Source organism: Mustela nigripes, unplaced genomic scaffold (genome assembly GCF_022355385.1).
Source record: "Mustela nigripes isolate SB6536 unplaced genomic scaffold, MUSNIG.SB6536 HiC_scaffold_148, whole genome shotgun sequence".
Taxonomy (NCBI): Eukaryota; Metazoa; Chordata; class Mammalia; order Carnivora; family Mustelidae; genus Mustela; species Mustela nigripes.
In genome coordinates this window covers 10,571,481-10,592,965 of record NW_026739562.1, presented here as the reverse complement: position 1 = coordinate 10,592,965, position 21,485 = coordinate 10,571,481, and the positions used below count along the sequence as shown (strand labels likewise).

The following is a 21,485-nucleotide window of genomic DNA, read 5'->3' as shown; positions in this document are numbered from 1 at the left end:
TTAAGAAGAAATTACTTCCTAATTCAGCTTCATGGCAGCCATAATTATACCTTCTTCTATTGCTTCCATTTAGGAAATTAGCACAATTTATTTTCATTCTGTCTACAATGTTTCTGTACATTTTAATATTGGTGAAAAATAATGTAGTATTTATTTTAGTATAAATTTTGAGAAGCTCTTTCTGATAAATCAACAATCCTTCAATGAATCAATAACAAAACAAAGTAATTACCAATATATACTAAGTACATACTAATATCTTCAATCTATGTAAGGGGGCATATAAATATTTCTTCAGCCTCTTTTCAACCAAGTCAGAAGGATAACACACCTTTAGATAAGACCATTACTGATATAAGAATTACATAAAACCATATGTGATAATACCAATTGAATTTTGGTTTCAAAAGAACAATGGTCACTTAATTATCAATTGGCTGGTCAGTGAAGTTTCAAAAATGATAAAGAAGTGAAGTATTGGCCTTAAATATGTAAACTGGATTTTCCAGCACATTTCTCTGAAGTTCAAGTATGCTATAAGTTTGTTCTCAATTTCTCTAAGTAGAATATAAACTTCCCATTTACCCTAATAAAATTCCATATCTAAATAAAATTTAAAATTAATTTGCCATCTAGCTAAAATAATACTAGAGTTGTATGATAAACTAGAGATGTTTTAACTATATGCTGTGATCAATAGTTCCAATGGTCTCTGACACCATTAGAAAAGAATGAAAATAATGATTGTTTTGTTTTAAAACACTAGATTCCTGGGGATCTGGTTGACTTTAAAAGGTTGTAATAGAGAGGATCAGGGGCAAATAATGGACAATCAGTAAATCCAAGTGATGTAGCTCTATTTGTTCTCGTTTAAATAAGCAAAAAGAAGATTTGGGGCATTAAAACAAGAAAGTAGCATTTATAAGATATGTACATTATATGAGATCAACACCACCACTCATAGTTCTATCACTGAATTCAATCACTATCCCTTCACACTCCCAGACTATCTTCTATCTCAGATTTTGGGTGACTTCACAGTAATAGAACATGCTTCTTATTCTCCTTAATCCTAATTTTAACTTTTTAACCTGTTTAAATTTTACATTTCAAATTATATTGCTACCAATATAATTTTGGTTTTCTCAGGTCAATAGACTTCTACCTCTATCTCTTCTATTAATAAATACTTCTTCTTATTAAATACATACATATGTTTAATATATATACTTAATATTTAGATTATACACACAATTGAATTATGCAATCCCAGATTATATATGTTTCTTGTTCTGTAATGTTCAAACATCACTGAAACAATATTCCTCTTTTATTAGTATTTTTGACATTCACATTTTCTTGCAATTTTGGTGTGGCCCCTTGCTTTATGTACAGAAAAATCTGTATGCAGAGTTTCACCTGTGATCCAGAAAGTTTCTGTGGTACAGAACAGTCAGGCTAAAGCAGGAATGGGATGCTATAGGTAGCATTTTCTGTCCCTAGTATTCACCCTCCACAGCATATAAAACATCAAATCCCTATCATCATTGCATGCAAGAGAAGGTAAATCCTGAAAGATCAGAGAAGGGTGCCATCTGATACCTTAACTTCCAGTTCTGTAAAAATCGGGTTCTATAAACTGCATGGTGAGGAATAGGGAAAACTAGATACCCAAATGAATAATGGTGAAAAGGAAGATAGGGCAAGGAGAGCATAGAGTCAGAGCAGGAGAGAGGAGAATGAGAGTGAGGAGACACCAGGAAGAGAAGGGTTAGGGGAGAAGATAGAAAAGGCATACAAAAGAGGGGAGGTGAGCAAACCACATTGGAGAGGGTCGTTTGACCTGAGTTTTCATTGGAGACTTCAATTCTTTCCTTCTGACCCACCACATGGTCCCTCACCCCAAAACCAGACAGAAGTTGCAGGGGTGAGTCATAAGCAGAGTCTTAAAAACCCAAGTGTGTAGAAAGTGCACTCTTAGTTACACCCAGCCCAAAAGCATCGTGACTGACCCAAAACTTTTCAAATCAGGGGCCTCCCCAAGAGAGAAATTTCTCCCAAGTTGGCCGCAATGCCATGCTGAAGTTTCTTGCTCTACCCCACCCCTACATTAAACAGAGATGATTTGAAAGTAGGAAATCCTTGCACTGAGGCCAGCAAAGATTTGGGAAGCCTTAACTACCTCAGCACCCCATGGGTAGAAATAGTGTCCAGGAACTTCACCATTTGTTAGAAGACCCTCGGAATATAGATTCCATCAGATCAGGCTTGACAAGGGAATGTGAGGAAATGATCTCAGACAGACTAAAAAGCTTACCTCTTTGCTTATGAGGAAATAGATGACTTCCAGTAGAGCAAATTTTTTCATATCTTCACCTTCAATTTACTTAGAGGCTGAATCATATGAAGCTTGAATAAAACATGCAAACTATACTTCATTAAGATTTGTCAATGTTTTTATCACAAGAGGTGATGGAATATAGAGTCTATGCAGAAAAGGGACTCTGCATGTGGCCCTACATTACACAGTTCCACCCCCCAAAACACGAATTTAGACAAAAACAACAAGCTCTAGATTGGAGTAGGGGAGATGTTCATAAAAAAGAGAAATTTCTTAATTCAGTTCCTCAAAACTTTGTGAAGGAACCTTATCCCTGCACTCTGAGAGAGAAATTCCTTTGAGGCTGCCTCTCTTCCCAGAGTTGCTCCTTTGGAAAACATATGAGTAACTGGTTTCTTCCACAGCACTGCATATTTATGGCAACTCTCACACAAGTTAACAAATGCCTAAGGCAGGCATCCAGCCTCAGGAACCCCAGGAAAACCATTACTCCCAACTGTCCCAAAGGATGTCCAATGTGTCAACTTGTTCAGACGGTCCATGGGCAAACACATGCTTTGGGGCCAATTAGTTAGCTTCAACTCACTGTGAACTGCAGGAGAGGAAAATCTGTTCACTTCTCCATAAGCTTTGCTTCAGCCCATCTCTTCTAGAATCATGAAAGTTGTTGAAGCCACCTAAAGGCTTAGATACATGAACTATGTAGGATAGACAGACATGAGCCCTAGCCTCACCATTATTTGCTATGTGATGTTAAGCAATTTTCTCACCATATTTAATTTCCAATTTTCTCTTAGGAAAAGTCAACCAGTAATAAAAATTTCTTTTTCTTTTTCTTTTTCTTTCTTTCAACTTTCTTCTTTTGAATACTTTTTTTAGAGAGAGAGAGAGCACAGGAGTTGTTGGGGGGAAGGCAAAGGGAGAGAAAGAATTTTAAGCAGGCTCTACACCCAGTGAAGAACTCCACACAGGGCTCAATCTCTTAACTATGAGATCATGACCTGACCTGAAATCAAGAGTCAGAAACTCAACTGACTGAGCCATCTAGGTGTCCCAAATATATATATATATAATTTTTAACATTAATATTCAGTACTCCCTTTCCAAATCTTAACTACGCTTCTAAGTCAATGTAGAGAGGAAGAAAGGAAAGAAGGAATGGGAAGGAATTTTTGAATACATGTCTTCTGTGTTTTCTTTTTAAATGTGTGTGCCATCCATGGGGTACTGGGTGGTTCAATCAGTTAAGTCTCTAACTCTTAATTTGGGCTCAGGTCATGGTCTTGGGGTCATGAGGTCGAGCCCTGTGTCAGACTCTGCATTTAGCACAGAGTCTGCTTGTCCTCCTACTGTCCCCCTCACTCTGCTCCTCCCCCTACTTTTTTCTCTCTTCTCCCTCTCAAATACATACATACATTCATACATATATACATACATCCATACATAATGTATACACAAGTCTTTAAAAAAAGATGTGTGCTGTTCCACATAGCGACACAGAAATATGTGCCATTCTTCCTATCCACACAGAAAGTTGTCTGAGAAAAGTTATAAGCTATCAAAGATGATATAGATTGCATTAAAAATTACTTTTCCCATGGAAAATCATGTTACTACCCAGCACTCTGGAGGATAGTTTGCAAGGAGATCCTGAAGTGGCCAAAGGCAAGAAGCTGAGTCAACAATCTCATGAAAATTCTTCAATCTCTGAGTAAAAAGGCCTTTAGTGATCATTAAATTTCTTGTACACCATAAGACTGGATGACATTGAGGTTCCAAATTCTGTCAAAACAATGCCAGAGGAGTGCCTGGGTGGCTTAGCGGGTTAAAACCACTGCCTTCAGCCCAGGTCATGGTCCCAGGGTCCTGGGATCGAGCCCCGCATCAGACTCTCTGCTTAGTGCAGAGCCTGCTTCTCTCTCTCTCTCTCTCTGCCTGCCTCTCTGCCTACTTGTGTTCTCTGTCAAATAAATAAATAAATAAAATCTTAAAAAAAAAATGCCAGGATTTCCTGAAATCACTTGACTATGCTCATCCCATCAAGAAACTGTGTGGAAATAGAACAAATGCCAACTGAGGTTTGTCTTTTTTTTTTTTTTTTCAGCATAACAGTATTCATTATTTTTGCACCACTCCCAGTGCTCTATGCAATCTGTGCCGTCTCTAATACCCACCACTTGGTACCCCAACCTCCCACCCCCGGCCCCTTCAAAACCCTCAGATTGTTTTTCAGAGTCCATAGTCTCTCATGGTTCACCTCCCCTTCCAATTTACCCCAACTCCCTTCTCCTCTCTAACTCCCCTTGTCCTCCATGCTATTTGTTATGCTCCACAAATAAGTGAAACCATATGATAATTGACTCTCTATGCTTGACTTATTTCACTCAGCATAATCTCTTCCAGTCCCATCCATGTTGCTACAAAAGTTGGGTATTCATCCTTTCTGATGAAGGCATAATACTCCGTAGTGTATATGGACCACATCTTCCTTATCTATTTGTCTGTTGAAGGGCATCTTGGTTTCTTCCACAGTTTGGCGACTGTGGCCATTGTTGCTATAAACATTGGGGTACAGATGGCCCTTCTTTTAACTACATCTATATCTTTGAGGTAAATACCCAGTAGTGCAATTGCAGGATTCCCAACTGAGGTTTGTCTTAGTTTAAGCCCCCTCTGTCCTCATCTTAATATCAATCAGGGCACTGATTTAAACTCTGCTTATTTAAAGTTGTATCTTACAAAGGAAGGTTTCCAATGAATAATTCAGAAATGCTGGCTATATAAACCCAACTGATACAATGAAAATTTGAGGAGAGAAATTATTTTAATTGGATCAGTAATAGTTCAGGGGTGCCTGGGTGGTTCAGTGGGTTAAAGCCTCTGCCTTCGGCTCAGGTCATGATCCCAGAGTCCTTGGATCGAGCCCCACATCAGGCTCTCTACTCAGCAGGGAGCCTTCTTCCTCCTCTCTTTCTGCCTGCTTCTCTACCTACTTGTGATCTCTGTCAAATAAATAAAATCTTTTTTTTTAATAAAGAGATAGTTCACAATTAAAGTTCAGATCACTGGGAGCAAGACTTATTGTTTTCAGAGAGTGGAAGAGGGAACAGAGTGTGAAAAATGAGAAAGTGCATAGACAGCAGTGGCTTTATTTTCTACTTGAATTTTGTATATACATTTAATTATATTTTATATAAAAGATTATAAAATATAATTATATATATTATAAAAAATTTATCTATATAAATATATAGTATAAATATATATAAAAATATATACATGTAGGGCACCTGGGTGGCTAAGAGGGTTAAGCCACTGCCTTCAGCTCAGGTCATGATCTCAGGGTCCTGGGATCAAGTCCCGCATCAGCAGGGAGCCTGCTTCCTCCTCTCTCTCTGCCTGCCTCTCTGCCTACTTGTGAACTCTCTCTGTCAAATAAATAATAAATAAAATCTTAAAAAATATATATATATATACATGTATGTACATATATACATATAATTGTATTTTATATAAAATTATATAAAATTTAATTTTATACATATTATATAAAATTTTATATATAGAGAGAGAGATACCATTACCAAGATCTAATATCAGCAATAACTACATTCCTTTGCCAAACTTTACTTTGATGTCTTAATGTTACAGATATACTTAAAGGGGCATATGGGAAGATACCTCATTTATGCACTTATTCAACAGTTATTCACTGAACTCCTACATAAGGATGTTCTAGATTATTATGATACATAATGAACAAAAAAAAATTCCCTGCCTCAACTAGAGCATACAGTCCATGAGAGGAAACTGACAAAAAAAAAATAAAATAAGAAAATTAAATTATATCAGCATATCAGAAAGCAATAACTTTTCTTGAAACATAAAAAAATAAAATAAAATAAATAAGAGTAGATGGGGAAGTGAGGTCATAAAATCCAAGGTATGAGTTCCTCTTTCAGAACATAGTCATATGATGTACGATCTCCTGTACTGCTCAGTTTATGAGAATTCTTGATCTCTTCCACCCTTGAGTCCTGACTATTGTCTTCATTGATCACAGAGATCAATATCCTACACATAAGTTTCTTTTAACTTGAAATAGCTTAAGTTTGTTTCTAATCTCTCAGATGTTTTTTATCATTCCTCCACAAAGATTTACCAAAACATGGGATGAGTGGCAAGAGTTTTGATGGGTAATTTCTCTTCCTAATCTTTCACTGAATCTTACATATTAAGTAAACATAATCTCCAACACTTTTTAATTTACTATGAATACTGAATTACCAAATCAGAATTGGTAAGTGATCTAAGTGTGAAAATATTTTTCCTGGCACCATATTACTGGCTTTTTGTCTTTTTCTTTTTCTTTTTCTCTCTTTTTTTTTTTTCCCAATATATAAGCTCCTATTAAAGAGGACAAAACACACAAAGATTTTGTTTGGAATATCTGATTTTTATTCTTCACAATTTTTTGAACTTCAATGTTTCATTTGTCTCTACAAACCACCATTAGTCTGTTTCATATTTTCTTTATGGCATTTTTCATTTCCCTATTCCTGAAAGTATAAATCAAAGGATTGAGCAAAGGAGTTAGGATCGTGTAAAAGACAGTCACCATTGGTCAAAGGAGAAAACAGGTGCAGACCGTGCATACACAAATATGCAGAGGACAAAGAAGAAAACCACAATAGCGACATGAGATCCACAGGGGGAGAGAGCTTTCCACTACCCTTCATGGGTGCTCAGAGAGAGCAAGATGACAACATAGGAGACAAGCAACAAAGAGAGTATTATGATGCAGATAGACCCACTGTTAGCAACCACCAAAAGGCCAAAGATGTGTCAGTGCAGGCAAGCTCCAGTAATGGGTACAAATCACACATGAAGTGATCAATGGTATTGGGGCCATAGAAGGGCAGGTGGAGAGTAAAGAAAAATTTTGTCAGGGAATGCAGAAAACTCGCCATCCAGTCTATACCATCAGAATGCCACAGAGCCTATAGCTCATGATGGTTGTGTAGTGTAGGGGCTTACAGATGGCCACATTGTGATCATAAGCAATGGCTCTGAGGACAATCACCTCCAGCCCAGCAAAGAAGTGCTCAGCAAAGAGCTGGGTCAAGCAATCTCAATGGAGATGGCTTTCGTCTCATAGAGAGAGTCCACAATCATCTTGCGGGGCAATGACAGTGGAGAAGCAGGCATCCAGGAAGGACAGGAAAGCCAAGAAGTACGTGGGGGAGCTGAGGAGTACTGGGCTGTTGCTGATGGTTACGACAATTAGCCAGTTGCCCCTGACAGTTGCAATGTATCCACACAAAAATACAAGTACTGTTTTCTGAACTTAGGATTTTGTGAAAGCCCCAGGAGAACAAACTCAAGTTACAAAATTTTGGTTTTGCATGATTTCCAAGGGAAAGCTCAAAGCTGCCAGAAGGACCATGTAGAGGCTACAATTATGAGAAAGAAAAATGTGTTTCAGACCAGTGTAAAGTGATACAGTCGTCATTAAGAAGTTGGTGCATCTACATAAAAAATTATCTTCTGTGTTTCTAGCATCACTGTGAACACAAAATTCAAATTTGTTGAAGGTGGTAGTGGAAGCTCAGGAAGAACTGAGGAGGAGGAGGAGGATTCTAAGGAAAGGAGCATGACACTGGAGTTATCATGTCCACCCCTGAGCACAGAATAGGAGCAGAGTACATTTACATGCTATCCCTGCTAGAAGTTTGCCTGATCTGCAAACAGAAGAATAACATTCAGGTTAAGAAGCACTTGCAAATCATGGCTACTCTCAAATATTTCTTTAAACATCTGAAATGAACATAGCCTTTAAGGTGAGTTCATTCATTCCTTATAAAAGAGAAGATACATGGGAAAGCTCCATACAAACACAGAGCAAGTATCCATGTGTTGAGTTGCTTGGTTGTTGTTTTTGTTTATGTTTTCTTCATCATTTTAAAATAAGAACTGGAATTTAGAAAGGAAAAAAAAAAAAAAAAACCTATACCAGAGTGTTGGCATGTTTACTAAATTAAATAATACCAAAACAAAACAAACGAAAAATAGTTGTAGGCCTAGTGCCTAGGATACAGTCCATGTTAGGTCTTATCCTTATTGTACTGATATGAAACTCATGCATACAAAGATAAATTTGAGAATAGAAGTTAGATCTGGGATATTAATAGAGAAAATTTAGTTCTAATACCTAAGTCTTTCCCACTGTGTCAACAGAAAGGAACAAGCCTTTTCCTCTCCTTGCAAGAATGAAGAACAGGTTGGCCTTTCAACTCTCCACCCAGCTGTAGAGGTTTAAGCCTTCTGATTCCCTTGTTCATGTTTGGATGAGGCCTTTTGATGAAGAACACAGAATAAATGAATGTAGAATCAGAAGATAATGCCCAATTACTTAAAGATACAATCTATCAATGGCATTATTTTTAAGCACTGTCTACACACACAGTAAGCTTGAAATTTTAGATTATCATAAGGTAAAATATGTGGTTTTATTTTAAATCACGGGTTTTAAAAATATACTAATTCTAAAGTTGCAGTAAAACTGCTTTATTCATGCACTCATTTGCAAAATTCCTTTGCATTATTTCCAGACTGACAAACATGTTTGTGTTCCTTATAGTAGTAACTCCCGCACTAAAGGTTATTCTAAAGTGAAATAGGGTGGTATAAATTTTTTTTAAGATTTTATTTATTTATTTGACAGAGATAGATCACAAGTAGGCAGAGAGGCAAGCAGAGAGAGAGAGAGAGAGGGAAGCAGGCTCCCTGCTGAGCAGAGAGCCCGATGTGGGACTTGATCCCAGGACCCTGAGATCATGACCTGAGTTGAAGGCAGTGGCTTAACCCACTGAGCCACCCAGGTGCCCCAGGGTGGTATAACTTTTATAATGGAGGATGATGTCATGTAATTTATGATAGTGAAAATTTAGATATATCTAACGTGGTCAACAATAGGAGGATGCTTCTGCAATTCAGGCTATGACAGATTGATAGCACCTTATACTGACAGTGAAACACTAATTAATAGTGTGAGGACATGAACGATGAAGCATTTTTATAATGTGAAAAGAGAAAAACAACAAATGCATAATAACTCTGCCCATTTATACTGACATGTTATATAATCAAAATCAAGATGTGAACATACAAAAATAATAGACTTTTATTTTCAGTAAGTATCTAGAGAGAACTGTATGAAGTTTAAAATTAAAAATCAAGTTTACTTTATTTAAGATGATTTATTTATTCTCGAGAGAGATTATGAGCAGGAGGGGCAGAAGGAGAGGAAGAGAGAATCTGAAGCAAACTCCATGCTGAATGCAGAGTTGCAGAGCAACTGCAACAGGTTTGCAGAGCAGTCGGAAGCAGACTCTGCAGAATGCAGAGGCAGAGCACTATCTCAAGACACTAGATCAACCACCTGAGTTGAAAGCAACATTCAGATGCGTAAGCCAATGGATCACCCAGACACCCCTAAAAATCTTCAAATCCACAACACCATCATTTTCCATCAACTTAGCAGTTCAGAAAAAAAGGAGAGGGAGCTTGAAAATCATTTTATCAAGTGTCCAGTATAATTAATTTGTGTAGGTGGAACTCTCATGATAACATAACATAGCTTCTTAAACTAAAAGTGTTAAACTGTTATAAGCTTTTCACAAATAGATGTATCATGGCCCAAATTTTCCCGAAGATTCAAAGGTCTATTCTTCCTCAATAGCCATACTCTTCAATACACTGGAGGTGCACCAGAGATTGCTCAAGGACCTTCGTGGCTGTAAATGGAACTGTGAACCATCTCCAGGGCTGTGACCTGGGAAATTTTGCCTCCCTACTCTCCCCTTTGCCCACTATTTCCTTCCCACTCATTTTGGCACAAAACTAATTCTAGCATCAATCATTCTGAAAATAATAGAAATTCCCATTTGAACACTGAAGTAAATTTATAAAACTATATGAGAATCCCAAGAATTCTGACATTGGAACGTTTAATGTCTTCATTAATCTCTCCAACCCTTTCTTCATGTGCTTCTAGATGCCTATCTTTGTTTTACTCAACTTCCTTCTTTCCCTCAGCTTATCTTCTAGATCACTGATTCCCTTTCTGTTTCATTTACCCAGACTGTTAGAGTATCCAGTTTAGAATGCAACGCATTTTTTTTGTAAAAGATTTTGTTTATTTATTTCACAGAGGGAGATCACAAGTAGAAGGAGAGGCAGGCAGAGAGAGAGGGGGAAGCAGGCACCCTGCTGAGCAGAGTTCCTCCCAGGACCCTGAGATCATGACCTGAGCCAAAGGCAGAGGCTTAAACCACTAAGCCACCCCCGTGCCCCTAGACTGCAACTCATTCATAGCATTTTTTAATCTGACCTAATTGGATCTCATTTCTGCCCTTAGAGATTCTATTGTGACTAATACTTTATTCAAGCCTAGCTCTTGACTTTGATTGCTCTCCTGAATTATTTCTCTGACATCTTGCTTATACCCATATCTAATAGTTCTGTGGTAGAGGACATTAAAGAAAAAAGAAACAAGCAAAACTATATGAGGAATTAATAGTATAGTCACCATTGTATGTAATATTCTATAATCCTATTTCAGGCTGAATTTAAGATTTTATGCACTTATTAGTACATATTAGCCACATATGAATGTCTTTTAAAAAATTATTTATTTATTTGACAGACAGAGATCACAAGCAGGCAGAGAGGCAGGCAAAGAGAGAGAGGAGGAGGAAGCAGGCTCCCCGCAGAACAGAGAGCCCAATGTGGGGGTCAATCCCAGGAACCTGGGATCATGATACCTAGCTGAAGGGAGAAGCCTAACCCACTGAGCCCCCCCGGAGGCCCAAACAAATAAAAAATAGGATAACATGACTAGGACCTAAATAGGTATATGTGGCATTACATCAGCATTTGGATTTAACCTGAAGATGAAAAACTAAATAAGTTCTAATTTCATTAGCCTTGATGTATTAGGTACTCCTAACCCTCTAAAAAATGTTTGCATTCTAACAGCTACTATTTATTGATAACATATTATTGTGTCAAGTGCTGTCCTGTGAACACCACGTGGATTATTTTGTTTCTAAATCCTTTGAGACTTTTTATATATGATTTACATTAAAAATGAAGATTTAGGGTGAAAAAAAGTTATATAGCTGGCCCAGTGGTCCACGGCTAAGTGATAGACTAATGCTTGCATTAAACTTGGTAGCTGGACAACAACACCATTCTTTTAACTACTATCTCACACTTTAAAATACTCTGCAAATGCAAAAATGTGCATTATAAATCTCACCATTTGTCAGTCTCTTGAAAATTCTGGTGATGGCAATCTCCTATACTGCACAGAGAAAAGCCCCTTCAATGGCTACCCAACATGTGAAATGAGTCCCAAGTCTTACTTGTACATGTAAGAGGGAGAGGAAGAGTAACTCTGGCTGACAAGGTAGAGAATGTTCCCCACTACTTATCAATCTTCAGCATGGTCTCCAGGAAAAAAGTAAAGAAGCAAAAGTTTCCTTCTTGGGGCACCTGGGTAGCTCAATGGGTTAAAGCCTCTGCCTTTTGCTTGGGTCATGATCCAAGGGTCCTGGGATCCAGCCCCACATTTGGCTCTGTGCTCTGCAGGGAGCCTGCTTCCTCCTCCTCTCTCTCTCTGCCTGCCTCTCTGCCTACTTGTGATCTCTGTCAAATAAGTAAATAAAAATCTTTAAAACGAAAGAAAGAAAGAAAGAAAGAAAGAAAGAAAGGAAGGAAGGAAAGAAAGAAAGACCTGTAATGTGTTGGAAGTAGAGTAGCAACAGGTGCTTGTTAAGAATAATGAATAATGTGAAAAGATGTATGTCTAATCTGAAATCTACTTTTTATTCCTCAGTACTTAAGCTATATATGTCATCATTTTAAAACTAAAGGACACAATATTTAAAGATTAAAGGACTTTTTCTCTTTTCCATTTTTTTGTTAAAGGAGAAGGAATGGCAGGTCTGTATACTCTGAATCTAGGTAGCCCTGGGATTGAAGCTTGAGGGAAACTTAGACTTAGTTCATAATGTCCCTGGGGAGAGGGTGCATAACCAGGAGTCTGTTGTCCTACACACTCCTGTATCCTACCTATTTTTATATCTATTCACATCTGACATAAAGAAGCAATATTGAATTGATTCATCAGAAAAATGAACTTGCAGAAGCACTTTCACCCATGGTATTGAGGGACAGGTGTTATTCCCCTGTGGTGTTAAGGAACAAGTATTATTATCTTTTCACTAACAGTTTAGAGAGATTCCCTGAGCAGAAGAACCATCTGACCAGCACCACATTCCTAGAGAAGCTGATCCTCTAAACACATGACTCAACAGCAGGACTCCAGCAATTATTTCTGGAACTCTGGACCCTACTTCAAACCACACTTGACATCTTCTACTTTATTCCATGCCCTGTTTTCTCCATCACTAATTACTTGATTCTGTTAGCAGAAATGAGAGCTGTAACACTGAAATAATAGTGTGAAGGTGGGGGAGACAGATAATATAACAAACATGTTATTTGTGCAAATATTAGGTGAAGTTTCAAAAAACAGCTTTACAAGTCAAAAATGAGAGAGAACAGAGACAGATACACGCACAAAGAAATGTATGAAATGAGGGGAATTGGTCCAATTGGTCCAAATGTATGAAATGAGGGGAATTGATCCAATAAACCATTCTATCCTCAGATTTAAAATCTTGCCTTCATCATTTATTAATATACAAAATCTATACCAAGTTTCCAAAGATAGATGGCTTATCTCTGGGCCATTTCTTCCATTCGTTAAAGTTCTTTATTAACAGGCCTACAGAAAAATGTTTACAAAGCAGAGCTTTATGGTATGTTCTGGTTCATAGAAGATCCTGTCCCCTATCTCTACGTCCCTCACACTGGTTTTATTGCCAAGGATGTTCAAACATAGCTACACATACATACAAATTTAAGAATCAAGTTTATCAATTTTATTTTATTTTTTTAAGATTTTATTTATTTATTCAACAAAGAGAGAGATCACAAGTAGGCAGAGAGGAAGGCAAAGGGAGAGAGAGAGGAGGAGGCAGGCTCCCCACCAAGGAGAGAGCCTGACGCGGGGCTCGATCCCAGGACTCTGGGATCATGACCCGAGCCGAAGGCAGAGACTTTAACCTTCTGAGCCACCCACGCGCCCCAAGTTTATCAATTATAATGAAAATATACTTTGTCATTCTGGTGAAGGGGTGTTATTAATTCATTATAGAAAATGGTGTCTCAAAATCAGGGCCTTACTGGGCAGAGCTAGCAAATTTCCCAAAGGACCACTGCCTCGGTGAATATCCAGGGTGAGATAGAGTGAATTACTGCTGGAGTTCTAGAATTGCAGGGAAAGAGGAGGTACTTTTGTATTTGCTTATTGTCTGATTAGAACACAGAAAGATACTTCAGTCTTCCGACTGGGATTAATGATGGAGTCCATAAGATAAGAAATGAGGAAAGACTACTCAAACTTGGGACACAGATGTCACTGGTGACCTTGAAATGAGCATTTTCAGTGTTAGGTACTGAAGTATCCCTGGAAAATGTTTAAAGAGAATAGAAAGAATTGGGTAACAGGCATCAAAGAACCTCTTAGGTTTTGCTACAAAGAGGAGGAAATGAAATGGAGTAGTATGTGACAAAGGAAATAAGACCAAGGGAAGATTTCATTTTAAAAATAAAAGAAATGACAGACTGCTTCTTTGCTGAAGCAAATGATCCATCAGTAAGGGAAATATAGGTGAAATAAGAGATGCCTTTATGTAAGTGAAATGGAGGTGAGGCTCAGAACACAGATTGTAAAGAGATTGGTTGCCTTTGGATAGGAGCAAGGTTATGTGTTTACTGGAGATGGTAAGAAGGTGTTATATATTTGAACAGATGCTGATAGATTGATAGTCATGGATCTGTGGAAATGTTCTTCTGATGACTTAATTTTTCTCAGTGAAATAGGAAGCAAGTTCATTTAATGTTTCTCCATTAACTTCATGCTGGCAATATCTTTTTAAGAAGATATCTTCTCCAAACTATGACACCCTTTTACTCTATTTTGCTATGCAATTTTATCATGAATGGTACTGAAATGTTCAGTTCTAATAGAGAGAGAATCATATGATTTATAAGCTAACATTATTAACAGCAAGTTCCTATAAAGGGGAGTAAGATCAAAACTTGTTTCAGATGTTACTGTTAAAAAGTCAATCTGAGGGGTTTGAAGAGGCGAGGGGTGGGAGTTTGGGGGAACCAGGTGATGAGTATTAGAGAGGGCACAGTTTGCATGGAGCACTGGGTGTGGTGCAAAAACAATGAATACTGTTATGCTGAAAATAAATAAATAAATAGATAAATTTTTTTAAAAAAGAAGAAGAAGATGAAGAAGAAGTCAGGCACTGGGGGGTTCCTGGGTGGCTCAGTGGGTTAAAGCCTCCGCCTTCGGCTCAGGTCATGACTCCAGGGTCCAGAGATTGAGCCCCACATTGGGCTCTCTGCTCCCCAGGGAACCTGATTCCTCCTCTCTCTCTCTCTCTGTCTCTGCCTGCCTCTCTGTCTAATTGTGATATCTATCTATCTATCTATCTATCTATCTCTCTGTCAAATAAATAATTAAAAATCTTTAAAAAATTGTTAAAAAAATAAAAAAAAAAAGAATACAGACACTGAACTCTGAAGTAATATGATTAACAAGAAAGCTATTTAATGTGAATGAACTTGTAAGAGTTAAGAGAAGAAATTTGCATTCAAACTGACAGGTAAAATTTCAACACAAATGTTAAAAACAGCTCTTACCTATGTAATAGAAGATGGAGCTTTTTGATCTACTTTTGACACTAGAAAAATTCACAAACAGAGTACAAACATTTGAGGCTAGGAATATCATTAAGATCCTTCCAGTTCTGTAATTCTAAAATTAAAACAGAAACATTATATTCCTAAATTTTTTACTCACAACCAGTTATTTATGCTGCCATGGGCTTTTTCTTCTCTTTTGACATGAGGCAAAATGAAAACAAGTAAAATGAATCCAGGAATGAAGAGGCAGAGAATAACAAAGGGGAATGCCCAGGGAAAAGCATCAGGAGAGACTTGTTTAAAGAGATGTGGAAACTTTACCGTAAGAAGGTTAAAAAAAAAAAAATGAGATGGAGCCAGCCAAGCAATAACTCTGGGAGAGAGAAGTTCAGCAGCAAGCAGACCAAGAACAAACAAAAGCCCTGAACCAGGACTGGAATTATTGAAAACCAGACTTGAATTAATTAAAAAAAAAAAAAAGGAAGAGGAAAAAGGGTTCCCAGAGTCTTGTAAAAACAAGGTTGGAGTAAATGTACTAGAGAATTAAGAAATAACTTGATTATAGTATCTTAATCTGAATGGCACACATAAAAGATGCCATTGGCTCTAGGGTACCCAATGATTTGGAATGAATGAGACTTGAAGGAACTCATTGTCCTTGTAGGAAAAATCTTTCCTTAGCATGTAAGCCAATGACATCCAGGGTCACTCATTTCACCAGTTTCCTCATGGCATTTTTTACCTAAGCATTCCTCAGGGTGTAGATCAATGGATTTAATATGGGCACAACAGTGGTAAAGGATACAGCTATTGCCTTGTCTATGGGGTAAGTGGCCACAGGCTGTACATATAGGAAAATGCATGGCACAAAGAACAAGATGACCACAGTGAGGTGGGAGCCACAGGTGGAGAGGGCTTTGCGCCGCCCTTCAGAGCTGCAAGACCTCAGGGAGCAGAGGATGACCACATAGGAAGTGATGAGGATAAGGAAGATGGTCACACACATCACCCCACTATTGAGGATGACTAAGAGAACCATGGTGTACGTGTCCATGAGGGCCAGTTTCAACAAGGGAAACAAATCACACATAAAGTGATCAATAACATTGGGGCCACAGAAGGGTATCTGATACATGAAGAGAAGCTGTATTGCTGCGTGGAAAACTCCCCCCAGCCCGGTCCCTCCCAGCAGCAGACAGCACACTCGAGAGGTCATGATGGTCATGTAGTGCAGGGGCTTACAGATGGCCACATAGCGGTCATAGGCCATCACGATGAGAAGGATGATCCCCACACCACCAGAGAAATGCTCTGCAAAGAGCTGAGTCAGGCAGCTTTCTAATGAGATGGTAGTGGTCTTGGAGAGAGAGTCCACAATCATCTTCGGGGCAATGACAGAAGAGTAGGTGGCATCCATGAGGGACAAGCAAGTAAGGAAGAAATACATAGGTGATCTCAGACTCTGACTTGTGATCACAGTTACCACAATGAGTAGGTTTTCCAACACTGTGGACATATACATGGTTAGAAACACAGCAGAGAGTATTTTCTGCAGCTCCGGGTTCTCTGTAATGCCCAAAAGAATGAATTCAGTCACATTGTTTGGATTCTTCATTTACTATGGGCTGATATAAGCACACCACTCTGAGATAGAAAATCTACAAAAGAATATTGTTTTTAATTAGTAATCACTAAGTGTGTTGGACAAGTTTTACACTGTGTCTCAGACCCTCTTGACCTGCTTTTTTCTCCAGCCACTAATATGGCCACCACCTGCTAACAGTATAATCTCATAACAGCTCCATCTTAATTGATCCCAAATGATACAGGGAAATTACTGCTCCAGTAGTAAAGTTCTCCTGGCTCTGGATCCTTAGCAGAGGCTGTCTGCCCTTGGGTGGGAACACATTAGAGACCACTACTTTAAATAGGCATATAAAATAAGGCTCTCTTAGGCTCCTCTAAAACCCAAAGACACGTTCTTCATATTATCTCTTTTACTAAACTAGGTACACAGCTTCCAGGACACTGTTTGCAGTCTACAATATAGGCTAACCCCAATCTATAGCCCAAGAACTTTGATACAAATTTAGTATCTCTAATAAAGTAGAAGGAGCATAGTCTCAGAATCAGGAGAGCTGGTTTTTATTTCAAATTATTCCTCTAAATCCTAGAGTGTGTTGTGACACTGTTCAGCATTCTGGGGCTCCATTTCCTCTATTAGAGAAGAGGCATATATGGTAGATGACTGGTAAGTTGGGGGTTCGAAGAAGCCAACTAAGGGACTCTGTCCCTCTCAAAGACAGCAGTTCAGAAATACCTGCATGAAATCTTCACACTTCCAAACAGATGTTTGGTGAGCCATCTTAGGACTTAAGGTATTAAAAAGCATAATACATTATTATAGATAATAATGCCTGTTCTGTCTAAAGTCTATAAATTCATCACAGTTCTTATCGACCACTAATACATACCTCAATCAGACATTCAAGACTTTACGCATAGAAATCACCTCACTTTTTATTGAGGCAGAATGAAAACTTCCAGACTCTTTCTAAGAAGCCAGGATTACCCTGAGCCCCAAACCAGGCAAAGACCCTACCAAAAAGCAGAATTTCAGACCAATATCCCTGATGAATATGGATACTAAGATTCTCAACTAGATCCTAGCAAACAGGATCCAACAGCACATTAAAAAGAATATCCACCATGACCAGGTGGGTTTCATCCCTGGGCTACAAGGATGGTTCAATATTCACAAAGCAATCAATGTAATAGAACAAATCTATAAGAGAAGAGAGAAGAACCACATGGTCCTCTCAATTGATGCAGAAAAAGCTCAATTGATACAGAAAAAGATCAAAATCCAGTATCCATTCCTGATTAAAACACTTCAAAGTATAGGGATAGAGAGAACATTCCAGAACTTCATAAAATTTATCTATGAAAGACCCACAGCAAATATCATCTGCAATGGGAAAAAGCTTGCAGCCTTCCTGTTGAGATCAGGAACATGACAAGGATGCCCACTCTCACCACTCTTGTTTAACATAGTATTAGAAGTCCTAGCAACAGCAATCATACAACAAAGAGAAATAAATGGTATCCGAATTGGCAATGAAGAAGTCAAACTCTCTCTCTTCACAGATGACATGATTCTTTATATGGAAAACCCAAAAGACTCCACCCCCAAACTACTAGAACTCATACAGCAATTCAGCAACGTGGCAGGATACAAGGTCAATACACAGAAATCAGTGGCTTTCTTATACACTACCAATGAAAATACAAAAAGGGAAATTAGAGAATCAATTCCATTTACCATAGGACCAAGAACCATAAGATACCTGGGAATAAACCTAACCAAAGAGGTAAAGGATCTGTACTCGAAGAACTACAGAACACTCATGAAAGACATTGAAGAAGACATAAAAAGATGGAAGACCATTCCATGCTCTAGGATTGCAGGAATAAACATTGTCAAAATGTCTATACTGCCTAGAGCAATTTATACTTTTATTGCCATTTCGATCAAAATTCCACCAGTATTTTACAAAGAGCTGGAGCAAATAATACTAAAATTTGTATGGAATCAGAAAAGACCCCAAATCTCTAAGGAAATGTTGAAAAACAAAAATACAACTGGGGGTATCACGTTCCCTGATTTCAAGCTTTATTACAAAGCTGTGATCACCAAGACAGCATGGTACTGGCATAAAAACAGACACATAGACCAGTGGAACAGAGTAGAGAGCCCAGATATGGACCTCAACTCTCTGGGCAAATAATCTTCGACAAAGCAGGACAAAATATACAGTGGAAAAAAGACAGTCTCTTCAATAAGTGGTGCTGGGAAAACTAGACAGTTATATGTAGAAGAACGAAACTTGACCATTCTCTTACACTGTACACAAAGATAAACAAAATGGATAATAGACCTGAATGTGAGACAGGAATCAATCAAAATCCTAGAGGAGAACATAGGCAGTAACCTCTTTGATATCAGACACAGCAACTTCTTTCAAGATATGTCTCCAAAGACAAAGGAAACAAAAACGAAAATAAACTTTTGAGACTTCATCAAAATCAAAAGCTTCTGAACAGCAAAAGAAACAGTCAAAAAAACAAAGAGGCAACCCATGGAATGGGAGAAGATATTTGCAAATGACAGCACAGACAAAAGGTTGATATCCAAGATCTATAATGAATTCCTCAAACTCAACACACACAAAACAGACAATCATATCAAAAAATGGGCAGAAGATATGAACAGACACTTCTCCAATGAAGACATACAAATGGCTACCAGACACATGAAAAAATGTTCATCATCACTAGACATCAGGGAAATTCAAATTAAAACCACATTGAGATATCACCTTACACCAGTTAGAATGGCCAAAATTAGCAAGACAAGAAACAACATGTGTTGGAGGGGATGTGGAGAAAGGGGAACCTTCTTCCACTGTTGGTGGGAATGCAAGTTGGTGCAGCCTCTTTGGAGACCAGTGTGGAGATTCCTCAAGAAACTAAAAATAGAGCTTCCCTATGACCCTGCAATTGCACTACTGGGTATTTACCCCAAAGATACTGATGTAGTGTAAAGAAGGGCAATCTGTACCACAATGTTTATAGCACCAATGGCTACGGTCGCCAAACTGTGGAAAGAACCAAGATGCCCTTCAAGGGATGAATGGATAAGGAAGATGTGGTCCATATACACTATGGAGTACTATGCCTCCATCAGAAAGGATGAATACCCAACTTTTGTAGCAACATGGACGGGACTGGAAGAGATTATGCTGAGTGAAATCAGTCAAGCAGAGAGAGTCAATTATCATCTGGTTTCACTTATTTGTGGAGCATAACAAATAGCATGGAGTAAATGGGGAGTTGGAGAAGAGAAGGGAGTTGTGGGAAATTGGAAGGGGAGGTGAACCATGAGAGACTATGGACTCCTAAAAGCAATCTGAGGGGTTTGATGTGGTGGGGGGTTGGGAGGTTGGGGTACCAGGTGGTTGGTATTATAGATGGCACGGATTGCATTGAGCACTGGGTTTGGTGAAAAATAATGAATACTGTTATGCAGAAAATAAAAAAAAAATTTAAAAATAAAGAAATTACAAATAGAGCTTCCCTATGACCCTGCCATTGCACTACTGGTTATTTACCCCAAATATACAGATGTAGTGAAAAGAAGGACCATCTGTACCCCAATGTTTATAGCAATAATGGCCACGGTCTCCAAACTATGGAAGGGACCAAGATGCCCCTCAACAGACAAATGGATAAGGAAGATGTGGTCCATATACACAATGGAGTATTATGCCTCCATCAGAAAGGATGAATACCCAACTTTGTGGCAACATGGACGGAACTGGGAGAGATTATGTTGAGTGAAATAAGTCAAGCAGAGAGAGTCAATTATCATATGGTTTCACTTATTTGTGAAGCATAACAAATAGCATGGAGGACAGGGGGAGATGGATAGGATAAGGGAGTTGAGGGAAATTGGAAGAGGAGGTGAACCATGAGAGACTATGGACTCTAGAGAACAATCTGAGAGTTTTGAAGGAGGGGGGGGTGGGATGTTGGAGGAAGCATGTGGAGGGTATTAGAGAGGGCACGGTTTGCATGGAGCACTGGGTGTGGTGCAAAAACAATGAATACTGTTACTCTAAAAAGAAATATTAAAAATTAAAAAAAAAAAAAGAAATCACCTCACTTTTTTTTGTATGTCTCCTTCACAGAAATCAAGTCCTTTTTTTACTACCAGAACACACAGCTTGTTCTCTCTAGTACAGTGATAAGCCATGGGTTCAGAGCAAATAGACTTCACTCTCTGTCCCACTTATGATACTTACGGACTTAATATAATCTTTAATCCTGCAAAAATTAAACAGTGTTATAATGGTTAAAGTTAGTATGTGTTGTGGAGTTATTTTCAGGGTACTGTGCTAAGAGCTTCATGATTTCCTCTTTTATGTCCCACAAAAAACTATGAGAAGTGGAATGGTATTATCTTGATTATCTGATGCAGTGGATAATGCTTGAGAGCTTGGGACTTTGGGTGAGTCTTTGAGCAAATCCATAGCACAAGCTACTAACCATCATCTTCTACAGCCTCTCTAAGAGTTATATACCCTCCCTCACAATACTTTCATGAGCATCAAAAGGAGTACCAGCATGAGAATATTTGGGAAGACTAACAACATTTTCATGATTATTTTCTATTCTTCTAAACACCTGACTTCCTCCTGCCTCTGTGTATGCCATCTGTTGTCAAGAAATC

General features: G+C 38.3%; 1 protein-coding gene and 1 pseudogene across 1 annotated transcript; both read right to left on the bottom strand.

Moving 5' to 3' along the window:
- Positions 1 to 6,863: 6,863 nt before the first annotated feature.
- Positions 6,864 to 10,231, bottom strand: LOC132008502 (olfactory receptor 4C15-like; annotated as a pseudogene).
- A 5,704-nt stretch (positions 10,232 to 15,935) lies between these two features.
- On the bottom strand, positions 15,936 to 16,808 carry LOC132008435 (olfactory receptor 4C6-like). The gene has a single exon (XM_059387045.1). The coding sequence runs from the start codon at positions 16,806 to 16,808 to the stop codon at positions 15,936 to 15,938; it is 873 nt and encodes a 290-aa protein (XP_059243028.1).
- Positions 16,809 to 21,485: the final 4,677 nt, after the last annotated feature.